Source organism: Trichomycterus rosablanca, chromosome 16, assembly GCF_030014385.1.
Source record: "Trichomycterus rosablanca isolate fTriRos1 chromosome 16, fTriRos1.hap1, whole genome shotgun sequence".
Taxonomy (NCBI): Eukaryota; Metazoa; Chordata; class Actinopteri; order Siluriformes; family Trichomycteridae; genus Trichomycterus; species Trichomycterus rosablanca.
Genome location: NC_086003.1, coordinates 19,157,810 through 19,180,528, shown reverse-complemented (window position 1 = coordinate 19,180,528; position 22,719 = coordinate 19,157,810). Strand labels below are relative to the sequence as shown.

General features: G+C 36.8%; 2 protein-coding genes and 1 long non-coding RNA gene across 3 annotated transcripts in view; 1 reads left to right on the top strand and 2 right to left on the bottom strand.

The window, feature by feature from the left end:
- Nucleotides 1–17,546, bottom strand: part of LOC134330714 (pyruvate dehydrogenase (acetyl-transferring) kinase isozyme 3, mitochondrial-like) — a 21,458-nt gene extending 3,912 nt beyond the window's left edge. Inside the window, exons 1-4 of the mRNA XM_063011949.1 lie at nt 17,523–17,546; nt 3,850–3,991; nt 3,394–3,465; nt 1,996–2,180 (exon numbers count right to left, since the gene is read on the bottom strand). Coding sequence (XP_062868019.1) covers nt 1,996–2,180; nt 3,394–3,465; nt 3,850–3,959 — 367 coding nt within the window. The 5' untranslated portion in view covers nt 3,960–3,991; nt 17,523–17,546. The remainder of the gene's footprint in view (nt 1–1,995; nt 2,181–3,393; nt 3,466–3,849; nt 3,992–17,522) is intronic.
- LOC134330716 (uncharacterized) lies at nt 16,873–21,734 on the top strand. The gene is made up of 2 exons (XR_010015027.1): nt 16,873–17,086; nt 21,459–21,734. It is a non-coding gene; the product is annotated as an uncharacterized LOC134330716 (long non-coding RNA).
- On the bottom strand, nt 19,246–22,719 carry cryba1b (crystallin, beta A1b). Its single transcript, XM_063011948.1, has 5 exons — nt 22,675–22,719; nt 22,399–22,517; nt 21,803–21,944; nt 21,480–21,622; nt 19,246–19,393 (listed from the first exon to the last, which is right to left on the bottom strand). Exons 1-5 carry the CDS (start codon nt 22,717–22,719, stop codon nt 19,246–19,248), a joined length of 597 nt encoding a protein of 198 aa, XP_062868018.1.

Sequence of the window (22,719 nt, the reverse complement as noted above, 5' to 3'; positions counted from 1 at the left end):
TTCATGGGACAACACTATAGAAATAAAACTTGGATATAACTTAGAGTAGTCAGTGTACAGCTTGTATAGCAGTGTAGATTTACTGTCTTCTGAAAATAACTCAACACACAGCCATTAATGTCTAAATGGCTGGCAACATAAGTGAGTACACCCCACAGTGAACATGTCCAAATTGTGCCCAAAGTGTCAATATTTTGTGTGACCACCATTATTATCCAGCACTGCCTTAACCCTCCTGGGCATGGAATTCACCAGAGCTGCACAGGTTGCTACTGGAATCCGCTTCCACTCCTCCATGATGACATCACGGAGCTGGTGGATGTTAGACACCTTGAACTCCTCCACCTTCCACTTGAGGATGCGCCACAGGTGCTCAATTGGGTTTAGTCCATCACCTTTACCTTCAGCTTCCTCAGCAAGGCAGTTGTCATCTTGGAGGTTGTGTTTGGGGTTGTTATCCTGTTGGAAAACTGCCATGAGGCCCAGTTTTCGAAGGGAGGGGATCATGCTCTGTTTCAGAATGTCACAGTACATGTTGGAATTCATGTTTCCCTCAGTGAACCGCAGCTCCCCAGTGCCAGCAACACTCATGCAGCCCAAGACCATGATGCCACCACCACCATGCTTGACTGTAGGCAAGATACAGTTGTCTTGGTACTCCTCACCAGGGCGCCGCCACACATGCTGGACACCATCTGAGCCAAACAAGTTTATCTTGGTCTCGTCAGACCACAGGGCATTCCCGTAATCCATGTTCTTGGACTGTTGTTTTCAGCAAACTGTTTGCTGGCTTTCTTGTGCGTCAGCTTCCTTCTGGGATGACGACCATGCAGACCGAATTGATGCAGTGTGCGGCGTATGGTCTGAGCACTGACAGGCTGACCTCCCACGTCTTCAACCTCTGCAGCAATGCTGGCAGCACTCATGTGTCTATTTTTTAAAGCCAACCTCTGGATATGACGCCGAACACGTGGACTCAACTTCTTTGGTCGACCCTGGCGAAGCCTGTTCCGAGTGGAACCTGTCCTGGAAAACCGCTGTAGGACCTTGGCCACCATGCTGTAGCTCAGTTTCAGGGTGTTAGCAATCTTCTTATAGCCCAGGCCATCTTTGTGGAGAGCAACAATTCTATTTCTCACATCCTCAGAGAGTTATTTGCCATGAGGTGCCATGTTGAATATCCAGTGGCCAGTATGAGAGAATTGTACCCAAAACACCAAATTTAACAGCCCTGCTCCCCATTTACACCTGGGACCTTGACACATGACACCAGGGAGGGACAACGACACATTTGGGCACAATTTGGACATGTTCACTGTGGGGTGTACTCACTTATGTTGCCAGCTATTTAGACATTAATGGCTGTGTGTTGAGTTATTTTCAGAAGACAGTAAATCTACACTGCTATACAAGCTGTACACTGACTACTCTAAGTTATATCCAAGTTTCATGTCTATAGTGTTGTCCCATGAAAAGATATAATGAAATATTTGCAGAAATGTGAGGGGTGTACTCACTTTTGTGATACACTGTATGTCATGCCGGTCTTGAGATTTCAATTACCAGTTCTTTTTCTGTGACTAAACAATTGAAACAATGTTTATTTGTCAACAAAACAAACAACAAACTTGAATATGAAATATCAATTGTATAAATTTAGCAACTGTATTAATGTGATGATGTTGAAGATGTTACAGCTGCGTCCAAGTGTAAGGAAGTACAAAGTCCATAGAACTGTATTCTTTTTGCCAGAATTAAAAAATACCCAAACTGGGTCATGTAGGTCAGAATTAAGAACCACCACAGTAGCCATTATTTAAAAGCTTCTGTTCTTATCATTTACTCTCAGAGAAAAGCAGTCGCATAAATAACATAATAATATGGTGTTATTTAGATTACTTGTATTAACTTCATATGGCAGCTTTTTATAATGTTAGTAAAGAATCATACTGCAATATCAATTCATTTCTAGTTTTACTGTATGGTCATACGCACTGTGCTGGTTGATGAGCATGCGAAAGGAGATTCGGCTTGTGTAGAAACGATCCAGAAAATACTGCACATTGCTGCTAATAAAAGGGTCAAAGCCAAACTTCTCCTTGTACTCAATAACTCCCTGGGCCACAGTGGGAACCACATCATTGTGTCTGTTCCGAATCCTCAAAAGGATGTCTAAGAAACTGAGAAAGAATGTTTAGTTTGTAAGTAAGGGTGACTGAATTTCATAAAGACATGTTGCCACTCAAGAGGCTCTAAGACATCAGTTCTATTGAAAAGTAGGAAACTCACTCATTTATTTTGATATACAAAACCGTTTTCATTTAATTTACTTTTTTTATCAGATGATCTGCAACAATGAGCAAAAGCCAGACACAAATGCATTAATATATGGGAATAATTTGACTTTAGCTTAGAAGGTAGATGTCCTACAGACCACAGGATAAGAAGCTAGGATAAATTGTTGTACCTACAATTTTAAGAGTGTATAGCGTGTTAAATTAACAGTGAATAAAGTCACTTAGGGCATGGCTTATATGTCACAGTAATATATTTTGTCTAATCTTGTGTGGCGCATCAGTTCTGGAACAATGTTTTAAACAAGACTACAGGACAAAACTTACATCACAAATTTACACCTTCACTATGATGGCTACATGTCATGAAGGCTACCATGTGCATTTTGCAGGATAATTTTTTGGCAGCATAAACATATAGAACATTATTTACAAACTATATAGCTATAAATTAAAAATAATATTAGAATATTAGAATAATACTGTAGTATAATACAGTATACTGTAATGTGCTATGTATAGCTATTTAGTATAATGTTATAAAACATTTAACATATTTTTGTTTTTGCTTCTAAAGCATTTTTGTTAATAGTTAGTAAAAGTTAATATTTCAACAAATATAAAAGAGATTTAATAACCCCCAGTGTAGGTATTTAATTTATAGTAAGCCAATAAATATGATTGTTCATTCTGTTTTATTACAGTAAAAAACAATTAGATGACAGTGAAACATTATGCCTTAATCCCCATTATTAATGGTGTGTATGTAATGAGTTGTGTCACAGCCTCTCCCTCTGTGTTGAGGTTTTATGATGTTTTCCTTATATGTTTATGTTAATGATATCTTGCCAAATTACATCTCTGGTGTTTTAAATGGTTATTCTAAGGGTTGTTTAAAGTACATATAATGTTCAAACACTACAAGTGGTCCCAATTTAGTAGAACTAACAAAGCGTCTTATATGTGTGGCAGAAATTAAAGATCTTAAAAAGCATAAACATTAAAATGAATAGATTAACTGTTTTAACAGTAGATGTACTGTATAACATAACACAATACATTATACATTCTTGGTTTTCTACTGCAACACATGACTTACTCATTAAGTGTGTGTGGATCTTCTGGACTCCGGTTCTCATAGTCTAACAGCTCCTCAAAGCTCTGACTGTACCTATTACAGCAAATTTTATGTTTCAAATATATTTCAACATAAATGGAATATTAACCCATTACAATCTGTAGTATATGAAGGAATTTGGAAATAATAATAAAAACTCACAAAAAGATATTTTTTTTCTTGTGAGTTCTACAATGCTTGGGCCAGTAGACCCCGTGCTTCTGTGCAATTTTACCAAGCTTTATAGTTTGCTCTAGCCATTTTTTGAGACGGGATTAGAGCCTCCATAATAACAATCCTGCTCTCACTATAGCCTCAGTTTGTTGCATAAGACATTAAAGGCCCAATCCATCACACCAACAATTATATATAACAATTATATTTAATTATAAGTTAGTTACAAGGTCATCTTTACCCAGCCCAGTCCCATTCCCTCACCAGCTCTGGACCAGTTGGACGGATGGCTGATTTAGCAGGTTATGAGGCAACAGAGTGATTTCTCTCATGGTGTTAGCCAGACGCACTGGCAGTTCTTTCCTCAGGAACATGTAGGAGGTTTTTTCACATGCATTGTCCCTACCTAAAAAAATAAAAAAAGTACAGGGATCACTGTCATACTCTGATACTCTGGCCATATATTGAATCATATATTGTATGTTTGTTTGTTTTGTGTGTGTGTGTGTGCTTGTGTGTGTGTGTGTGTGTGTGTGTGTGTGTGTATGAGAGAGAGAGAGAGAGAGAGAGAGAGAGAGAGAGAGAGAGAGAGAGACTCATTACTACTCTTCTATCTACCCTCAAAGGTCAGAGTCAAATGGTCTTGCCAGGAAAGTGTTCCATATTAAATTTGAAATCAGCTAACACGGCTATCTTTAGATCTGCAACGACTGAATCTACGTACCTCTGAATAGCTCATCTTAAATCATTAGAAATAGTTGTCATTTCATATACAGCCACTGTGAGTACAATGTGTACATGTGGGGTCTTTTTACAGTAATGTAGTTGTGCTGTAATTCATTACACAGTACATCTGAGTATACTGTAATTAATTATACTTCAGTTTATTTTACAATGAGTATACAGTCATTCAGTATTCACTCATCCAGTACATGTGAGCATACTGTCATTTATAATACAGTTCAAGCTAGTATGTTGCAATTTGGTGTAAAGTACATGTAAGTATATTCTTACAGTAAACGTCAAAGTTACAGTGAAAGTACCATTCTGGTAGGCTATTCCAAATTTATAGCAAATCTAAATGGCAAATTTTGTCCAAAGGTTAAAATTTAAATTGCATTTAGGGCACTAACACCTCAATCACCTCCTGGCATGCTTTTGAAAGGACCTGGAAGGACTCGGACAAAACCAAGTGGACTCACGTTACTATGTGGCACCCAATCAACCAACTGCACCACTCCCTAACAAAAAGAACTTGTGTTAATATTCACTTGTGAATTACATGATAGATGGATGGATGGATGGATGGATGGATGGATGGATACTTTATTGATCCCGAAGGACATTAAAGCCCCAGTAGCTAATACAACAAATAATTAACAGTACAAAACAAAACAAAAGCAAACAGAAAAACTAGAACTAAGTATTTATTGTAATTTACATAAAAAGAGTAACTGGTGACTGTAATGATGCATGAGGTATAGTTTTAGTGTAAAGATTGAATAGTAATTAAATTATTAAATAGTAAAGTGACGTGACAATATTGCACAATGGGGCCAATATAGCCATATATATATACATACACATATATACCCATATACAGACATATACACACATGCAAATACATACACATATATACTCATGTACACATATGCAAATACACACACACACACACACACACACACACACACATATATATATATACTGTATACAGTGCCTATAGAAAATCTTCATACCCCTTTGAAAGTGTCACTTTTTAGTCTTACAGCCTGAAATCAAAACTCACAACAAAGAAATCTTTCACCAGCTTTATTTATATACAGTATTTTGCCATACAACATTCAAGCAATGAGAAAAAATGAAACGGTTCTGAAAATTAATAAAAAAAAATTAAAAGTAAAATAACAGCGTTAGAAAAGTCATCAGTCCCCTGATTCAGTACTTTGTAGAGCCACCTTTTGCTTTAATTACAGCCATGAATCTGTTTGGATATGTCCCTACCAGGTTTGCACATCTGGATTGGGGAATATTTGCCCATTCTTCCTTGCAGAATTGTTCAAGTTCAGTCAAATTTTCTGGTGACCGGTAATGCACTGCTCTGTTCAAGTCCATACACAGATTTTATATCGGATTTAGGTCAGGGCTCTGACTTATCCACTAAAGGACATTTACCTTCCTCTCCTTAAGCCACTACTTTGTTTTTTTGGCAGTGTGTTTAGGGTCATTGTCGTGCTGGAAGATGAATCTCCTACCCGTCTTCAGCTGTCTAGCAGAGGGTCGCATGTGTTCCTCAAGAATTTGGATGTACTTGGAGGAATCCATTTTCCATTCAATCCTGACCAATTGCCCAGTTCCTGCTGAAGAGAAACACCCCCATAACATAATGTTGCCACCACCGTGCTTCACAGTAGGTATGGTGTATTGTTGGTGGTGTGCTGTGTTTGGTTTTCGCCAAACATACCACTTGGAGTTCAGTCCAAAAAGTTCAATCTTGGTCTCATCTGACCATAAAACCTTTTGCCACATGTCATTAGAATCTTCCAAGTCTTTTTTGGCAAAGCGCAAACGAGACTTAGCATGGCACTTTATTAGGAGTGGCTTCTTTCTTGCCACCCTGCCATACAGGCCAGCTTTGTGTAAAGCGTGCGAGATTGTTGTCACATGCACAGGCCGACCAACCTCAGCCATACAACATTGTTGCCATTGGCCTCTTGGTAGCTTCCCTGATCAATGTCCTCCTGGCTCGGTCATCCAGTTTGGAGGGACGGCCCGATCTTGGCAAGGTGTTGGTGGTGCCATACACTTTCCACTTCTTGATAATGCTCTGGACAGTACTCAGAGGGATAAATAAAGCTGCTGAAAACATTTTGTATCCTTCTCCTAACTTGTGCCTTTCCACAACTCTATCACGGAGCTCTTTTGAAAGCACCTTTCCAACCATGGTGTTACCATGCACTACTAGTAGTGGACTCATCAAGGAACAGCTGGTTTTATTCTGAAGTAAGCAAAACCAGTACAATTGATGTCGGGTGTGGGCCAGTTAGCCTGGTGTGTGATCTGGAAGGTGATTGGTTGTACCTGAGCAAGTTTATAATGTTCACTCTAAGGGGCTGGTTACTTATCCAAACCAGGTATTTTACTAATAAAATTATAATAATTTATCAGATTTTTTAAAAGTGTAATTTTCACTTTGATGAAGAGGGTTATAATGTGTAAATACAGCTGGAAAAAGTTAGACATAATTTCTTTCCATTTTCAGGGTATAATGTGACAAAAGGCAAGGATTTTGATAGGGTATGAAGACTTTCTATAGGCACTGTATATACGTTTGCATGCATGTGCATACAAGTACATACACACATGGCTACATGTGTTTTTACAAACTTTAAATTAATTTATATTTATTCATATTAATAACATATACGTTCTAATGAACATAAGACATTGTGTTTTAGGGCAACATAGTACAAGTGGAAAATGAAGTCATAATATTTTGATAATAAACAGTGGCCCTTGAACTCCGTCCTACTTGTTCTGTTAGTAACTGTGCTGTAATGTGCTGAAACATACTGTACATTCCCATGACTAATAAAGTAGTTTCACTTTTAAAGCCTGAACTTCACCGCAGTTTGCAAAACACTTCACCAGCGCCTCAAAAGTTCGCATTACTTTTGCTAATACATTTCCTAAACCAGTTTAAGAGCCGGTGTTCTGTCGATTTATCCTACCCATCGATTTGTCCTACTGAGCATGCGCACATCGGTTTTGACTCGTTGCGGGGAACGCCTATAATTCTGTGCTACCTTTGCCTAATTTATTTGTTCTAGCGGTTAGTAACGTATGGTTTCGTTTTAATTCTTTAAAAAGTTTAAAGTTTAAGTGTATGTATATGTAATGCTGTTATTATGTGACTTTAAAAAAAAAAAGCTATATAAAAATATTCAAAGTGCTTAAATGAGCTGTACTTGATTGATTACAGTTAAATAACTGTGTATCTTAATAATGCTGTGTTAACGTTGTATTTAACCACGTTTATACATGCCTTTGGTAATTTTAGATGCGTTTTTCATACATCTAGAAAAGCCAATCATTTTTAAATAACCATCTGCGACCTTAACATTATGACAACACAAAATGTATTAGGTTATTTTTCAGTTTTGTGCTTTATTAGCAGTTCAATATGTACAGTAACGGTTGTTTGAAGTTAAAGTTGAGTTTAAAGTGAATTACTGAATGAATATGTTGAGCATTTATTACGTTTTTTATGTACTCAGTTATTTGTATATGTACAACTATTTTTTGCTGCTCCCCTGTCAGTTTAGTTCTAATTATTTGAGATTAAGATGTTCTTCGGGTTAGAATATTATTTACTACAAAATCAAAATGTACATACATCATACATACATCATACACACATACACATATATATATATATATATATATATATATATATACATACTGTATATACATATAATACTCACTACATAGCCAACACTACATATACACACTACATAGCCAAAAGAACTCGCTTGTAGTTCTACAATTACTGACTGTAGTCCATCTGTTTCTCTGCATGCTTTGTTAGCTCCCTTCATGCTGTTCGTCAATGGTCAGAACCCCCACAGAGCAGGTATTATTTAGGTGGTGGATCATTCTCAGCACTGCAGTGACACTGACATGGTGGTGGTGTGAGTGGATCAGAAACAGCAGTGCTGCTGGAGTTTTAAAATACAGTGTCCACTCACTGTCCACTCTATTAGACACTCCTACCTAGTTGGTCCACCTTGTAGATGTAAAGTCAGAGACGATCGCTCATCTATTGCTGCTGTTTGAGTCGGTCATCTTCTAGACCTTCATCAGTGGTCACAGGACACTGCCCACAGGGTGCTGTAGGCTGGATATTTTTGGTTGGTGGACCAATCTCAGTCCAGCAGTGAGGTGTTTAAAAACTCAGCACTGCTGTGTCTGATCCATTCATACCAGCACAACACACACTAACACCATGTCAGTGTCACTGCAGTGCTGAGAATGATCCACCACCTAAATAATACCTGCTCTGTAGTGGTCCTGTAGGGGGTCTGACCACTGAAGAACAGGGTGAAAGCAGGTTAAAAAGTATGTAGAGAAACAGATGAACTACAGTCAGTAATTTTAGAACTACAGAGTGCTTATACATGATAAGTTTTTCAGGATGAACTCAAGTTCATATGCATGTATAAATAGCTGGAGGTAATATTGTTATTGAATATTTTAAACTAGTTAGAATTTTGCTAAACCAGATTTTGCCACTGTCTCCATTAATTAATAGGAATTATAAAGCCAAGTGAACTTCATGACAGCAGGGCTGAGTGGTGATTTAAGACAATGCAGAGGATTACTGCATAAGTTGCTCCATGCTGCAAGACAGAGCTGACAAGAGCATGATTGAAATGATAGATATTTAGAGCAGCTATATTATACAGATATACAGATATATTTTATCTAATTTTACCTTTATTATTAAAAAGTTATTGTGAACATTATTTACTGATTTGTACAGCATTGTTACCTGTTTTACTCAGGTGCAGTGTGACAGTAGATGGGTACATTTTAATGTGCAGAATATAACAAATCACACCCAAAATACATATGTAAAAAATGTAGACACATCCACCAGAGACTCAGGATGTGTTGTTGTTAATAAACTAGTTTAAAAATTACACAATTATTTGAGATGTATGGGCTGTATAGTGGCTCAGTGGGTAGCTTTGTTGATTCACAGCAAGAAGGTCCTGGGCTCCATTTACAGGTGGATTCTTTCTGTGAGAAGTTTGCATGTTCTCCCCATGTGTATGTGGGGTTTTTTTTCCGGGTGCTCTAGTTTTCTCCCACAGTCCAAAGACATGCAAGTGAGGTAAATTGAAGATACAAAACTGTCTCTGACTGTGTTTGATATTAAATGTGTGAACTAATAAATCTTGTGTAATGAGTAACTACCTGCCCTGTCATGAATGTAACCATGATGTTAAAATCCTAATAAATAAATTAAAAATTAAGATAAATGTCTGAGAGACAGGTCAATAAATCAAGTGTGCTACCTATCATTTGTAATAAAATATAAGCCCATCGAGATGTGCTAACACTATTTATAATAAGACATAGATCTATCGAGATGCGCTGTCTATTGTTTATAATAATATACATACCTATCGAGATGTGCTACCTATAGTTTATAATAAGATACATACCTATCGAGATGTCCTACCTATTGTTTATAATAAGATATAGAGCTATCGAGATGTCCTACCTATTGTTTATAATAAGATACATACCTATCGAGATGTCCTACCTATTGTTTATAATAAGATACATACCTATCGAGATGTCCTACCTATTGTTTATAATAAGATACATACCTATCGAGATGTCCTACCTATTGTTTATAATAAGATACATACCTATCGAGATGTGCTACCTATAGTTTATAATAAGATACATACCTATCGAGATGTCCTACCTATTGTTTATAATAAGATATAGAGCTATCGAGATGTCCTACCTATTGTTTATAATAAGATACATACCTATCGAGATGTCCTACCTATTGTTTATAATAAGATACATACCTATCGAGATGTCCTACCTATTGTTTATAATAAGATACATACCTATCGAGATGTGCTACCTATAGTTTATAATAAGATACATACCTATCGAGATGTCCTACCTATTGTTTATAATAAGATATAGAGCTATCGAGATGTCCTACCTATTGTTTATAATAAGATACATACCTATCGAGATGTCCTACCTATTGTTTATAATAAGATACATACCTATCGAGATGTGCTACCTATAGTTTATAATAAGATACATACCTATCGAGATGTCCTACCTATTGTTTATAATAAGATATAGACCTATCGAGATGTGCTACCTATAGTTTATAATAAGATATAGACCTATCGAGATGTCCTACCTATTGTTTATAATAAGATACATACCTATCGAGATGTCCTACCTATTGTTTATAATAAGATACATACCTATCGAGATGTGCTACCTATAGTTTATAATAAGATACATACCTATCGAGATGTCCTACCTATTGTTTATAATAAGATACATACCTATCGAGATGTCCTACCTATTGTTTATAATAAGATATAGAGCTATCGAGATGTCCTACCTATTGTTTATAATAAGATACATACCTATCGAGATGTCCTACCTATTGTTTATAATAAGATACATACCTATCGAGATGTCCTACCTATTGTTTATAATAAGATACATACCTATCGAGATGTGCTACCTATAGTTTATAATAAGATACATACCTATCGAGATGTCCTACCTATTGTTTATAATAAGATATAGAGCTATCGAGATGTCCTACCTATTGTTTATAATAAGATACATACCTATCGAGATGTCCTACCTATTGTTTATAATAAGATACATACCTATCGAGATGTGCTACCTATAGTTTATAATAAGATACATACCTATCGAGATGTCCTACCTATTGTTTATAATAAGATATAGACCTATCGAGATGTGCTACCTATAGTTTATAATAAGATATAGACCTATCGAGATGTCCTACCTATTGTTTATAATAAGATACATACCTATCGAGATGTCCTACCTATTGTTTATAATAAGATACATACCTATCGAGATGTGCTACCTATAGTTTATAATAAGATACATACCTATCGAGATGTCCTACCTATTGTTTATAATAAGATACATACCTATCGAGATGTCCTACCTATTGTTTATAATAAGATATAGAGCTATCGAGATGTCCTACCTATTGTTTATAATAAGATACATACCTATCGAGATGTCCTACCTATTGTTTATAATAAGATACATACCTATCGAGATGTCCTACCTATTGTTTATAATAAGATACATACCTATCGAGATGTGCTACCTATAGTTTATAATAAGATACATACCTATCGAGATGTCCTACCTATTGTTTATAATAAGATATAGAGCTATCGAGATGTCCTACCTATTGTTTATAATAAGATACATACCTATCGAGATGTCCTACCTATTGTTTATAATAAGATACATACCTATCGAGATGTCCTACCTATTGTTTATAATAAGATACATACCTATCGAGATGTGCTACCTATAGTTTATAATAAGATACATACCTATCGAGATGTCCTACCTATTGTTTATAATAAGATATAGACCTATCGAGATGTGCTACCTATAGTTTATAATAAGATATAGACCTATCGAGATGTCCTACCTATTGTTTATAATAAGATACATACCTATCGAGATGTCCTACCTATTGTTTATAATAAGATACATACCTATCGAGATGTGCTACCTATAGTTTATAATAAGATACATACCTATCGAGATGTCCTACCTATTGTTTATAATAAGATATAGAGCTATCGAGATGTCCTACCTATTGTTTATAATAAGATACATACCTATCGAGATGTGCTACCTATAGTTTATAATAAGATACATACCTATCGAGATGTGCTACCTATTGTTTATAATAAGATACATACCTATCGAGATGTCCTACCTATTGTTTATAATAAGATACATACCTATCGAGATGTCCTACCTATTGTTTATAATAAGATACATACCTATCGAGATGTGCTACCTATAGTTTATAATAAGATATAGAGCTATCGAGATGTGCTACCTATAGTTTATAATAAGATACATACCTATCGAGATGTCCTACCTATTGTTTATAATAAGATACATACCTATCGAGATGTCCTACCTATTGTTTATAATAAGATATAGAGCTATCGAGATGTCCTACCTATTGTTTATAATAAGATACATACCTATCGAGATGTCCTACCTATTGTTTATAATAAGATATAGAGCTATCGAGATGTCCTACCTATTGTTTATAATAAGATACATACCTATCGAGATGTGCTACCACTAGTTATAATAAGATACCTATAATTTATAATATGATAGACATAATTTTAATAAGAACAGATCGATAAAACTTAAATATTTACTACAGGAATACATTTCGATAGGGTAGGACAAATCGACAGATAGATCTATAAATCTGCGCTACGGTAGGAAGTTTCGATAGGGTAGGACAAATCGACAGATAGATCTATAAATCTGCGCTACGGTAGGAAGTTTCGATAGGGTAGGACAAATCGACAGAACACCGGCTCCTCTCATATCTTACATGCTCACCTCACTCCTTCCCTTCGGCTCTGCTGTGTTTGGTTATGGTACCGTCACGTGACTAAGCGGCACTGAGACACATGTAGCAGTGAGAGAGAGAATGGTTGAGATTAATTAATAGAGTAAAGGGCTTTTAAGATGTGTATGTTTATAACATAAATAACAATGTTAAAAAGCTTGTCCATCTGTGTTTTTACATTATCTAACCACACAACCAATACATTACATTATAATGATATAATTTAACTAATAATAATTCAGTGACAAATATTCTTATAATATATAATATAATTTTTATTAAACAAATACTAAGTTAGTGATATGGGTTTTATGTTGTCAAATTTTAAAGTAATTTTCTACATTTCTGTGCCCCATAAAGAAATGTATAGTGCTGCTGGTCTTTGACTGAGCTTTAACTGAGCTTTGGCGATACGAATGTCCTTATTTGTTATGCCAGTAAAGCTTCCTTTTAGTTTGAGTTTGAATGGTTGAGAGAGAGAGAGAGAGAGAGAGAGAGAGAGAGAGAGAGAGATCTACAGTTAAGGTCAAAATTATTAGCCCCCTAGGAACTTTTAAATATTTCCCTAAAATACTGCCCAATGTTTGCAATATTCATAAAATTTCATATAGTAAATCATTCATCAATGATGTGGCCCCATTTTGGTACACTTTAAAATGTAAAATAAATATTCAAGATTTCTTTATGAAAAATCTGGTGAAAACTGAGATGGTCAAAATTATTAGCCCCCATGTGATTTTGTGCTTTCAGAACAAATGAACTGGGTTTGAAACCACACCTGAGCAGTCAATTAGGTTTGAAAACACACCTGAGCAATCAATTAGCACTGAATCTTATTTAAGTGACTCCAAGAAGCAGAGTTAGTATCATTTGACTGCTTAAATGAAAGGGATACTCTAGGGTTGCTCAATAATTTTTGTAAGAAGCAATATCATCATGCCAAAAAGCAAAGAAATCAGTCTGGACCTCAGACAGAAGATAGTGGACCTTCATCTTCAGGAGGAAGGATATACTGCCATTTCTAAGCGTTTCATGGTTTCTAGAACAGCTGTGCATTGCATCATCGCAAAGCACAAAGAAACAAAGTCTGTTAAAAATAAACCTGGCCGTGGTCGAAAACGCAAGTTTTCCAAAACTTTGCAGCGAAAAATAATCAGAGATGTCAACAAGAATCCCTGGACCTCTGCAAAGATGATTGTTGCTGAGTTGGCTTCCTCTGGACTTGATGTTTCACGCAAGACTGTTGTGAGCGCTCTTCATTGTGGTGGACTTTGTGGTCATCGTCCAAGAAAAACCCTGTTGCTCTCACAGCGGCACACCAAAGCCCGACTAACCTTTGCCAGAGACAATCTGAAACATAAGGGTGAGTTTTGGAAGTCTGATGAAACCAAACTTGAGCTGTTTGGGCATATGGATGCTGCTTTTGTTTGGCGTAGGAAAGGGCGAGGCCTTCAACCCTAAAAATACTGTCCCTACAGTGAAGCATGCTGGTGGAAGCATAATGCTGTGAGGCTGTTTTGCTGCTTCAGGGACAGGAAACCTAGTTCGGGTGCATGGGACCATGAAAAAAGAAGATTATGTGGATATTTTGAAGAATAACATCAAGACATGTGCTGCCAGTCTAGGGTCAGGTCATTGCTGAGTCTTCCAACAAGACAATGACCCGAAGCATACATCAAAGTTAGTAAAAAACTTTTTGAAAGACACCAAAATCAAGGTTCTGGAGTGGCCCTCTCAGAGCCCTGATCTCAATCCTATCGAGAATCTGTGGAGGGAGCTCAAGGTTCGGGTCCATGCTCGGAGACCAAGCAATTTGCATGATCTTGAACAATTTGCCAAGGAAGAATGGGCTAAAATCCCTCAGGAGACATGTGCCAACTTAGTTAGAAACTACCAGAGGAGGTTGTTGTCAGTTTTGGATCAGAAAGGCTACACTATTGACTATTAGTTGTCAGAGGGCTAATAATTTTGACCATTGCATTTTTTGCTTTTTTTCTGTTTCAGTTCAGCAAACCAATAAAAATGTTCATTTGACCTTATGCAGATGTTGTCTTTGTTCTTGTGGACGCACACAAACTATAACCACTTAAGGTTATGGCCCATGTCATTGGAAGAATAAGGGTTTTATTTGATTTCATAAGGGGGGCTAATAATTTTGACCTTAACTGTACATATGTTTATAGAATACAGTTATATATTATCTGTAAATTTGCTAAAATAGTTTTGTTTATTTTTTTATTATTTTATCTTTATTCACTTTTATTGTTTATTGTTTTACTGTCATTTTTTGCTTCCTTTGTAATTTTATAATCGTTGTAATGCTTTGGCAACATACCCATCGAAATGTGCTACCGAGCATGCGCACATCTGTTTCGACGCGTGAAACGCGTGCTATAATAACATATAGAGCTATCGAAATGTGCTACATATAGTGTATGATAAGATATAGATCTATCGAGATGAGTTACCTATTGTTTACAATAAGATACAAATCTATCGAGATGTGCTACCTGTAGTTTAGGTTTAATAAGAATAAATCGATAAAACTTACAAATATTTACTATATCTATAAATCTGCGCTACGGTAAGACATTTTGATAAGGTAGGATAAATCGACAGAACAACGACAGTAAATAAAAATGAAATAAAAAAGAATGTAAGTTTTAAAACATTTGTTATCCCATAATAACGTTGTGTACTTTATTTTTTGTTAGCCAGAGAAGTGCAGTGAAAGGAGGAAATTAGGTTATTTAATAATTTTGTGTATTTTGTTTATTTTACAAAAAGCCAGAAAAGTGGAACTTCAGTCGATAATAAATGCACATGTTTATCATTCATGTACGGGTATTTTAGCACTGCACTCTTAACTGCTTCTATCAAAAGAAGAAAACAGCCATATTGTGTTCAATGCGTGATTTATACATCATATTTTAAGAAGTAAAAACACGTTCAGTTCGTATAAAACCACCCGGTTTCTTGTGCTCACCTTTACTGTTCAGTTTGACAGTGAAACAAAACACTCGATATGCCTCAGTGCTCAAAACACAACATGGAAACGTGTTGAATTTTATTTTCTTTGTACAAGTTACGTCAGCAAAGATCCACATGATGGCGCAGAAACACCACAAACATTCTGACAGAAAACGCTTCATCTGGTCAAATTTCTTTTTATTATCAAAACTGTCATACACAATAAGTATAAATTATTATTTTCATATATGGAATTGCAATAAATTGTTTCACTGAAATATAATAAGCAATATTATAATACGCATTAAAATGAATGATGTGAACCCTGAGTCAGTTTAGTGATTCAGTTTATTACTAGTCGCTCGTGTGTTTAGTGCCTGTGACGTCACCGATGCGCCACTGTGGATGTTTTGTTTTTGTTAGCGATACAGTGAAAGTAGCAGTAAAGACATGTGCATTATTTATTTTTTATTATTTCAAAGCAGTAAAAGCTGGAGAAGCAGAAGCGAAATGAGAGGAAACCATACCGAGGCAAACTCAGCTAGGATGCCAGGGATTGTTGTTTGGATAAATGATCATCTGTTAACAGCATTCATAAGCTAAGTTGGTTGCGAGCAGGTGGAACAGCGACAATGTTGCGGTTATAGCGAGAAATGTTTGTGTTGTTCATGCTGGTTATTTTGAGTGTTTAGTTTTTTTGTCTGTGTCTATTTACAAGTACAAATAAAGTACATATTGAATTTTTACATAACTGTACTTGATTACTGTCCTGATGTTAGTCCATGGTTTTGTTTTGTGTCTTTAATGCCACTTTTAAAGCTAGCAGGAGAATATATCAATCTCCCTGCTGAAACTTTTTCTTGGATCTTTTGAATACTTTGCTTTGCACATACAGAAAAAGGGGCAAATGTATGGAAATTATAGTGTAAATCATATGTACGTAAAGTACGAACGCATCTTACGTACTTTGCGCACCTTACGCAAAATCACGTCGGTCAGATTCGTAAATCGGAGCATGCGCAGTGAGGCTCTCATTCCGTGTGTTTTTGTTTTGATGAATAAGTGCTATTTTCTTTTGACTTTGTGCTTATAATTGTTAACAGAATAGCATCTATTTTTTATTTTAAATTACCAGGGACACATGTATTCGGTCACTATTAAAAATGTACATATTTGTACGCTTGGTTGTGATACGCTATGAACGTTTTACCTCAGAAGTGACGAGAAAGTAAAGCACCCAGAAACAAGAAATCTGACCACTCTAAACAACTGAATTTATCTACAACCCTACTGAGAGCAGCTACTTACAATAATGTATGTATTACAATATTAATATGATATAGTTATAAATACAGAGTGCTTATAGAAACAGAAATCACTGCATTTAGCTTAGCAGCTAACACTAGCGACTAAGCTAACAAGAACAGGTGTTGTTGACCTTTGATATTCTTTCGTATAATTAATGTACTGCACACAATGCACACGTATTTATTATATTTCATAATAATAATAGTGATGGTTTATGAGTTATTTGGGTTTTAGTCAGTATCTCAGCTGTGAAATAGTTGGCTAGGCTAGGTATTGACACCACACGGCTATTCTAACCTTATTTCTAGGGGTGGGCGGATCCAAGTATTGATACTTCAGTTTTACTTTTTCTCCGCTACATCAGCACGTTTCTGTCGTTTCATAAAAAAGTAGAGATCATGTCTGTACATAATATATACACTATCACATCTTACATGCTCACCTCGCTCCTGCCCTGCTGTTGTGTTTTGGTGTGGTACCGTCACGTGACTGAGCGGCACTGAACACATGTAGCCGAGAGAGAGAGAGAATAGGCTGAGAGAGAGGAGCGAGGTGTGGGGATAATTTCAGAGAAGTGCAATGAAATGGATAAATTATGTTTTAGTATAACAGCCTCCACTTATATAGGACGGCTTCTTACTAGATTTGAGTCTGGGGTCTCTGAAGAACATAAGTATTTGGCATTTTGACTCATGAACCTGATGAGAAAATAAACTATTCTTTCTATTTACAAAAAAAACTTTAAATACTGTATTGCTAAATAATTTTTTTCAGCTGATTTATTATAACTATAGAGCCCAATTCCAAAGTGATCCCTGATTTTTCAAAGTATGATAATTACATTTTGACTGTTACAGTCTAACCAAAATTTTTTGTGTATGAAGTCTATATAAAGTCTTTTTTTATTGTGGAATTAAAATATGTACCTAAAATTAATAAAAAATAAGTAAAGGTTACTTATTGAGCAATTTACTTATTTATTCTAGCAATTTTCTTGTATTAAACAGTAAACCAATTAAATACCATATATTGTGTACCTCTGCTTACATTTGTCACTGAATACTGTACATACATGAACACGTCCATACATTTTCTATATATTGCCTGTATATAGTCTTATAGTTTGCATTGTCTGCAACTTGTACATTACTGTATTTATACAGTACTTATATACTTGTGTGTATCCACATACTTGGCCAATAAATCTGATTCTGATACAGAATGGCAGTGTGGTGCAGGCATGCTCCATGGTCTCAGTTACTTTCTTTAGCAGTTTAAAACTTTACAGCAGAACTGTAAATATCTGGTTGAAAAAAATCAGCACACCATTGCAGAGGCATGTCAGACACCTTAGTTATTATATTAAGCACATCTTTTTTTTCTAATAATCATAAATCATAATGATGTGTGTGTCTGATTTATGATGTGTGTGTAAGTAAGGTTTGTAAATTACTAGGTATTGATTTTACAAGGCTTTCATATGTAAAGATAAAACATGTTCCCATGAATGTGTGTATGTACAGAGTTTGAGCAACTGACTAGAAGGTCCCTAATTTTTTTACGTTTGGGCGTACCAGACTTCAAAATGTTTTGGAATCACTAAAACAAAAATCATATATTTACCTTCTACATCATCCACTGTTTCGGTCTTAGCTGTTATTTATTTGTCAGGTGCCATTCTTAGCCTTAATACATTTGTCTTAAAAATAATCATGCTAAGCCTAAACACATCATTTTTTCTGGAATGGCCACTCCAACCATTCAGTAGAGAGATCTCAAAAGAACAACACATGATTAACTTGAATCCATTTTCTTGGCTCATTCTTGCTCTTTTTATTTACCAAGTCTCATACAGAAGTTCACAAAAGTTTCTGATGCAAATGAAGACCATTAAAGAAGAGCATGCCCCTGTTGTCATACAATTCTACAGCATGACTGCAGCTGAAACCTTTCATGATTTATATTCTTGGTTCATCATTCCTTCTGTCTGTAGTGTCTTTCCTTGGGAATAGGATTCAACACACTCTGGATGATTCATGAATGTAGCATCAGTTTGAAAGCTGGTGGCCCTGGCAGTTGGGCCTGTATTGCAGGCCTAAGAATGGAGCGATGGCTAGACTGGAAATGGAAAAATGGAACAGATGAAGAAAGTACACAGACTGTTTTTAATGCTGGATTCTACGAATGGACTGGATCTGGGGGGTGTGAGCATGAGTGCCAAACTCCCTGTAGTGTCTGTACTCGCCTCCATGGCAGTCGCGCTCCATAATGTACTGATAGCCACGATAACCAGGGTACTGGTAGCACACCCAGCTGGAAGAGGAAGTAAAGAAAGTCACACCGGAAAGACAAGAAATATTTTGAGTGTAGTTTCAAATTAAAATAATTGATAGGTGCATAGATTAGAATTTTGGCTCTAGTACATATTTAATAAAAATGTAATAATTAAATTTTCCTCCCACAACCACAGTATTATTTATCTAGCTATTTTAGTAGTAAAGCTATTGATAAAGGGCTTTTAAGATGCATGGTTATAACATAAATAGCAATGTTAATGTTTTTTTAGTACATAAACTGTATACATAAAAGCAATTATAATTATACAGTGTATCACAAAAGTGAGTACACCCCTCACATTTCTGCAAATATTTTATTATATCTTTTCATGGGACAACACTATAGACATGAAACTTGGATATAACTTAGAGTAGTCAGTGTACAACTTGTATAGCAGTGTAGATTTACTGTCTTCTGAAAATAACTCAACACACAGCCATTAATGTCTAAATAGCTGGCAACATAAGTGAGTACACCCCACAGTGAACATGTCCAAATTGTGCCCAAAGTGTCAATATTTTGTGTGACCACCATTATTATCCAGCACTGCCTTAACCCTCCTGGGCATGGAATTCACCAGAGCTGCACAGGTTGCTACTGGAATCCTCTTCCACTCCTCCATGATGACATCACGGAGCTGGTGGATGTTAGACACCTTGAACTCCTCCACCTTCCACTTGAGGATGCGCCACAGGTGCTCAATTGAGTTTAGTCCATCACCTTTACCTTCAGCTTCCTCAGCAAGGCAGTTGTCATCTTGGAGGTTGTGTTTGGGGTCGTTATCCTGTTGGAAAACTGCCATGAGGCCCAGTTTTCGAAGGGAGGGGATCATGCTCTGTTTCAGAATGTCACAGTACATGTTGGAATTCATGTTTCCCTCAATTAACTGCAGCTCCCCAGTGCCAGCAACACTCATGCAGCCCAAGACCATGATGCTACCACCACCATGCTTGACTGTAGGCAAGATACAGTTGTCTTGGTACTTCTCACCAGGGCGCCGCCACACATGCTGGACACCATCTGAGCCAAACAAGTTTATCTTGGTCTCGTCAGACCACAGGGCATTCCAGTAATCCATGTTCTTGGACTGCTTGTCTTCAGCAAACTGTTTGCGGGCTTTCTTGTGCGTCAGCTTCCTTCTGGGATGACGACCATGCAGACCGAGTTGATGCAGTGTGCGGCGTATGGTCTGAGCACTGACAGGCTGACCTCCCACGTCTTCAACCTCTGCAGCAATGCTGGCAGCACTCATGTGTCTATTTTTTAAAGCCAACCTCTGGATATGACGCCGAACACGTGGACTCAACTTCTTTGGTCGACCCTGGCGAAGCCTGTTCCGAGTGGAACCTGTCCTGGAAAACCGCTGTATGACCTTGGCCACCATGCTGTAGCTCAGTTTCAGGGTGTTAGCAATCTTCTTATAGCCCAGGCCATCTTTGTGGAGAGCAACAATTCTATTTCTCACATCCTCAGAGAGTTCTTTGCCATGAGGTGCCATGTTGAATATCCAGTGGCCAGTATGAGAGAATTGTACCCAAAACACCAAATTTAACAGCCCTGCTCCCCATTTACACCTGGGACCTTGACACATGACACCAGGGAGGGACAACGACACATTTGGGCACAATTTGGACATGTTCACTGTGGGGTGTACTCACTTATGTTGCCAGCTATTTAGACATTAATGGCTGTGTGTTGAGTTATTTTCAGAAGACAGTAAATCTACACTGCTATACAAGCTGTACACTGACTACTCTAAGTTATATCCAAGTTTCATGTCTATAGTGTTGTCCCATGAAAAGATATAATGAAATATTTGCAGAAATGTGAGGGGTGTACTCACTTTTGTGATACACTGTATATTTTAACTAATAAGAAAAAAATCATAATTCAGTCGGGCTGAAGCTTTTACAACATTCTGGTAAACTAATATAACATGAGAACCACAATGACTGTTGTTCAATGCATTTTAATAATTTTAATAATGTAATTAGACCATTCCTGTATTATTTTAAACTAAAGTGTTTTATTTACTTATCAGGAAGCTACAGAAGGTACTTACGCGCCACTCTGGACCTGCATGGAACCAATTTCATTGTTGTGCCAGCCCATTGCCTGCAGGGAAGGGTAGTCATCACACAGCTCCCACCGTCTGCCCATCATGTTCTCACACTCCCACACACACATGCGGGACTCCTTGTGGCACTGTTTCAACACAAAGTAGGACTTTAAATCCTGTCACTTGCTTATGATCCCTGCCTACATTCAATACCCTCATAATGCTTAGAGTCAGTAAATAAAATGTAAGTTAACTAAACTTGAAGTGTTCATATTATATTCATATTCAGGTAAAAAGTTTTCAGGTTTTTTTTCAGCATCACTCACCGCTGAATAAATGGGGCGGAAGGACATCATTCTCTCAACACGATAGCCATGGCTTCCCATGTAGGCCTCGAAGCAAGGGTAGTCTCCCTTTTCCAGGACAAACTGTTGGCCGTTAAAGCTGCTATGCTCAAAACCCACCCAGCTGGGTAAAGGAACATAGGACACATAAACAAATGCAATAGCAAAAGTTGAATGTAAAGATCGTCTGATTATTAATTGTCTTGAGGAGCCAGCAGTGATCTCAAAATTGATTATGTATGGGGAAGGTAATAGCAAAAGTTGGTTAGTGTGTTCATGTCCACAGACTTTCCAGAACTCTAATATAAGTGGGCTTAATCCATAACAATAAAAACATGATTTCAAACATTAGATGAAATGTTTTTAAGGAGGTTTACTAGTAAATTCAGTTTTCTCAGACATATTCCAAAGGCCTAATGTACTTTATTGCATTGTTTCTAATGGGTAACAGTGCACCACTTTGCTTCAGTTTTATTCCTAGTAAACTGGCTGGTAAGTGTAGCTTAAACGTTTACCTACTAAACTACGTTTAGGCTGTTTTGTTATTTAATAAAGTTTTAATATGTGTAACTACTCACGCTCCACATTCCACTTTCAGGGACCGAACGTTCTCCATACCAAACTCCATAATGTTCTTGCAGCAGGAGGTGAACTCCCACCACCTGCCCTGGAAGTACTCCTGGTCATAAACAGTGATCTGATGGAGAACACATGCATTTAACCACTTGTAAATGCCATAAGAAATTGCCAATGTTTATACAATGGCATGCTTATTTTTGGCCATAATAAGCTTAGTGATAGTGATGTCATTTTCTAAATGTAGAAAATCCCAGGTCCCAGACTGGGGACTTTACCTTCCATGGCCCCATGGGCATGTTCGTCTGGTTTGTCTGAGACAT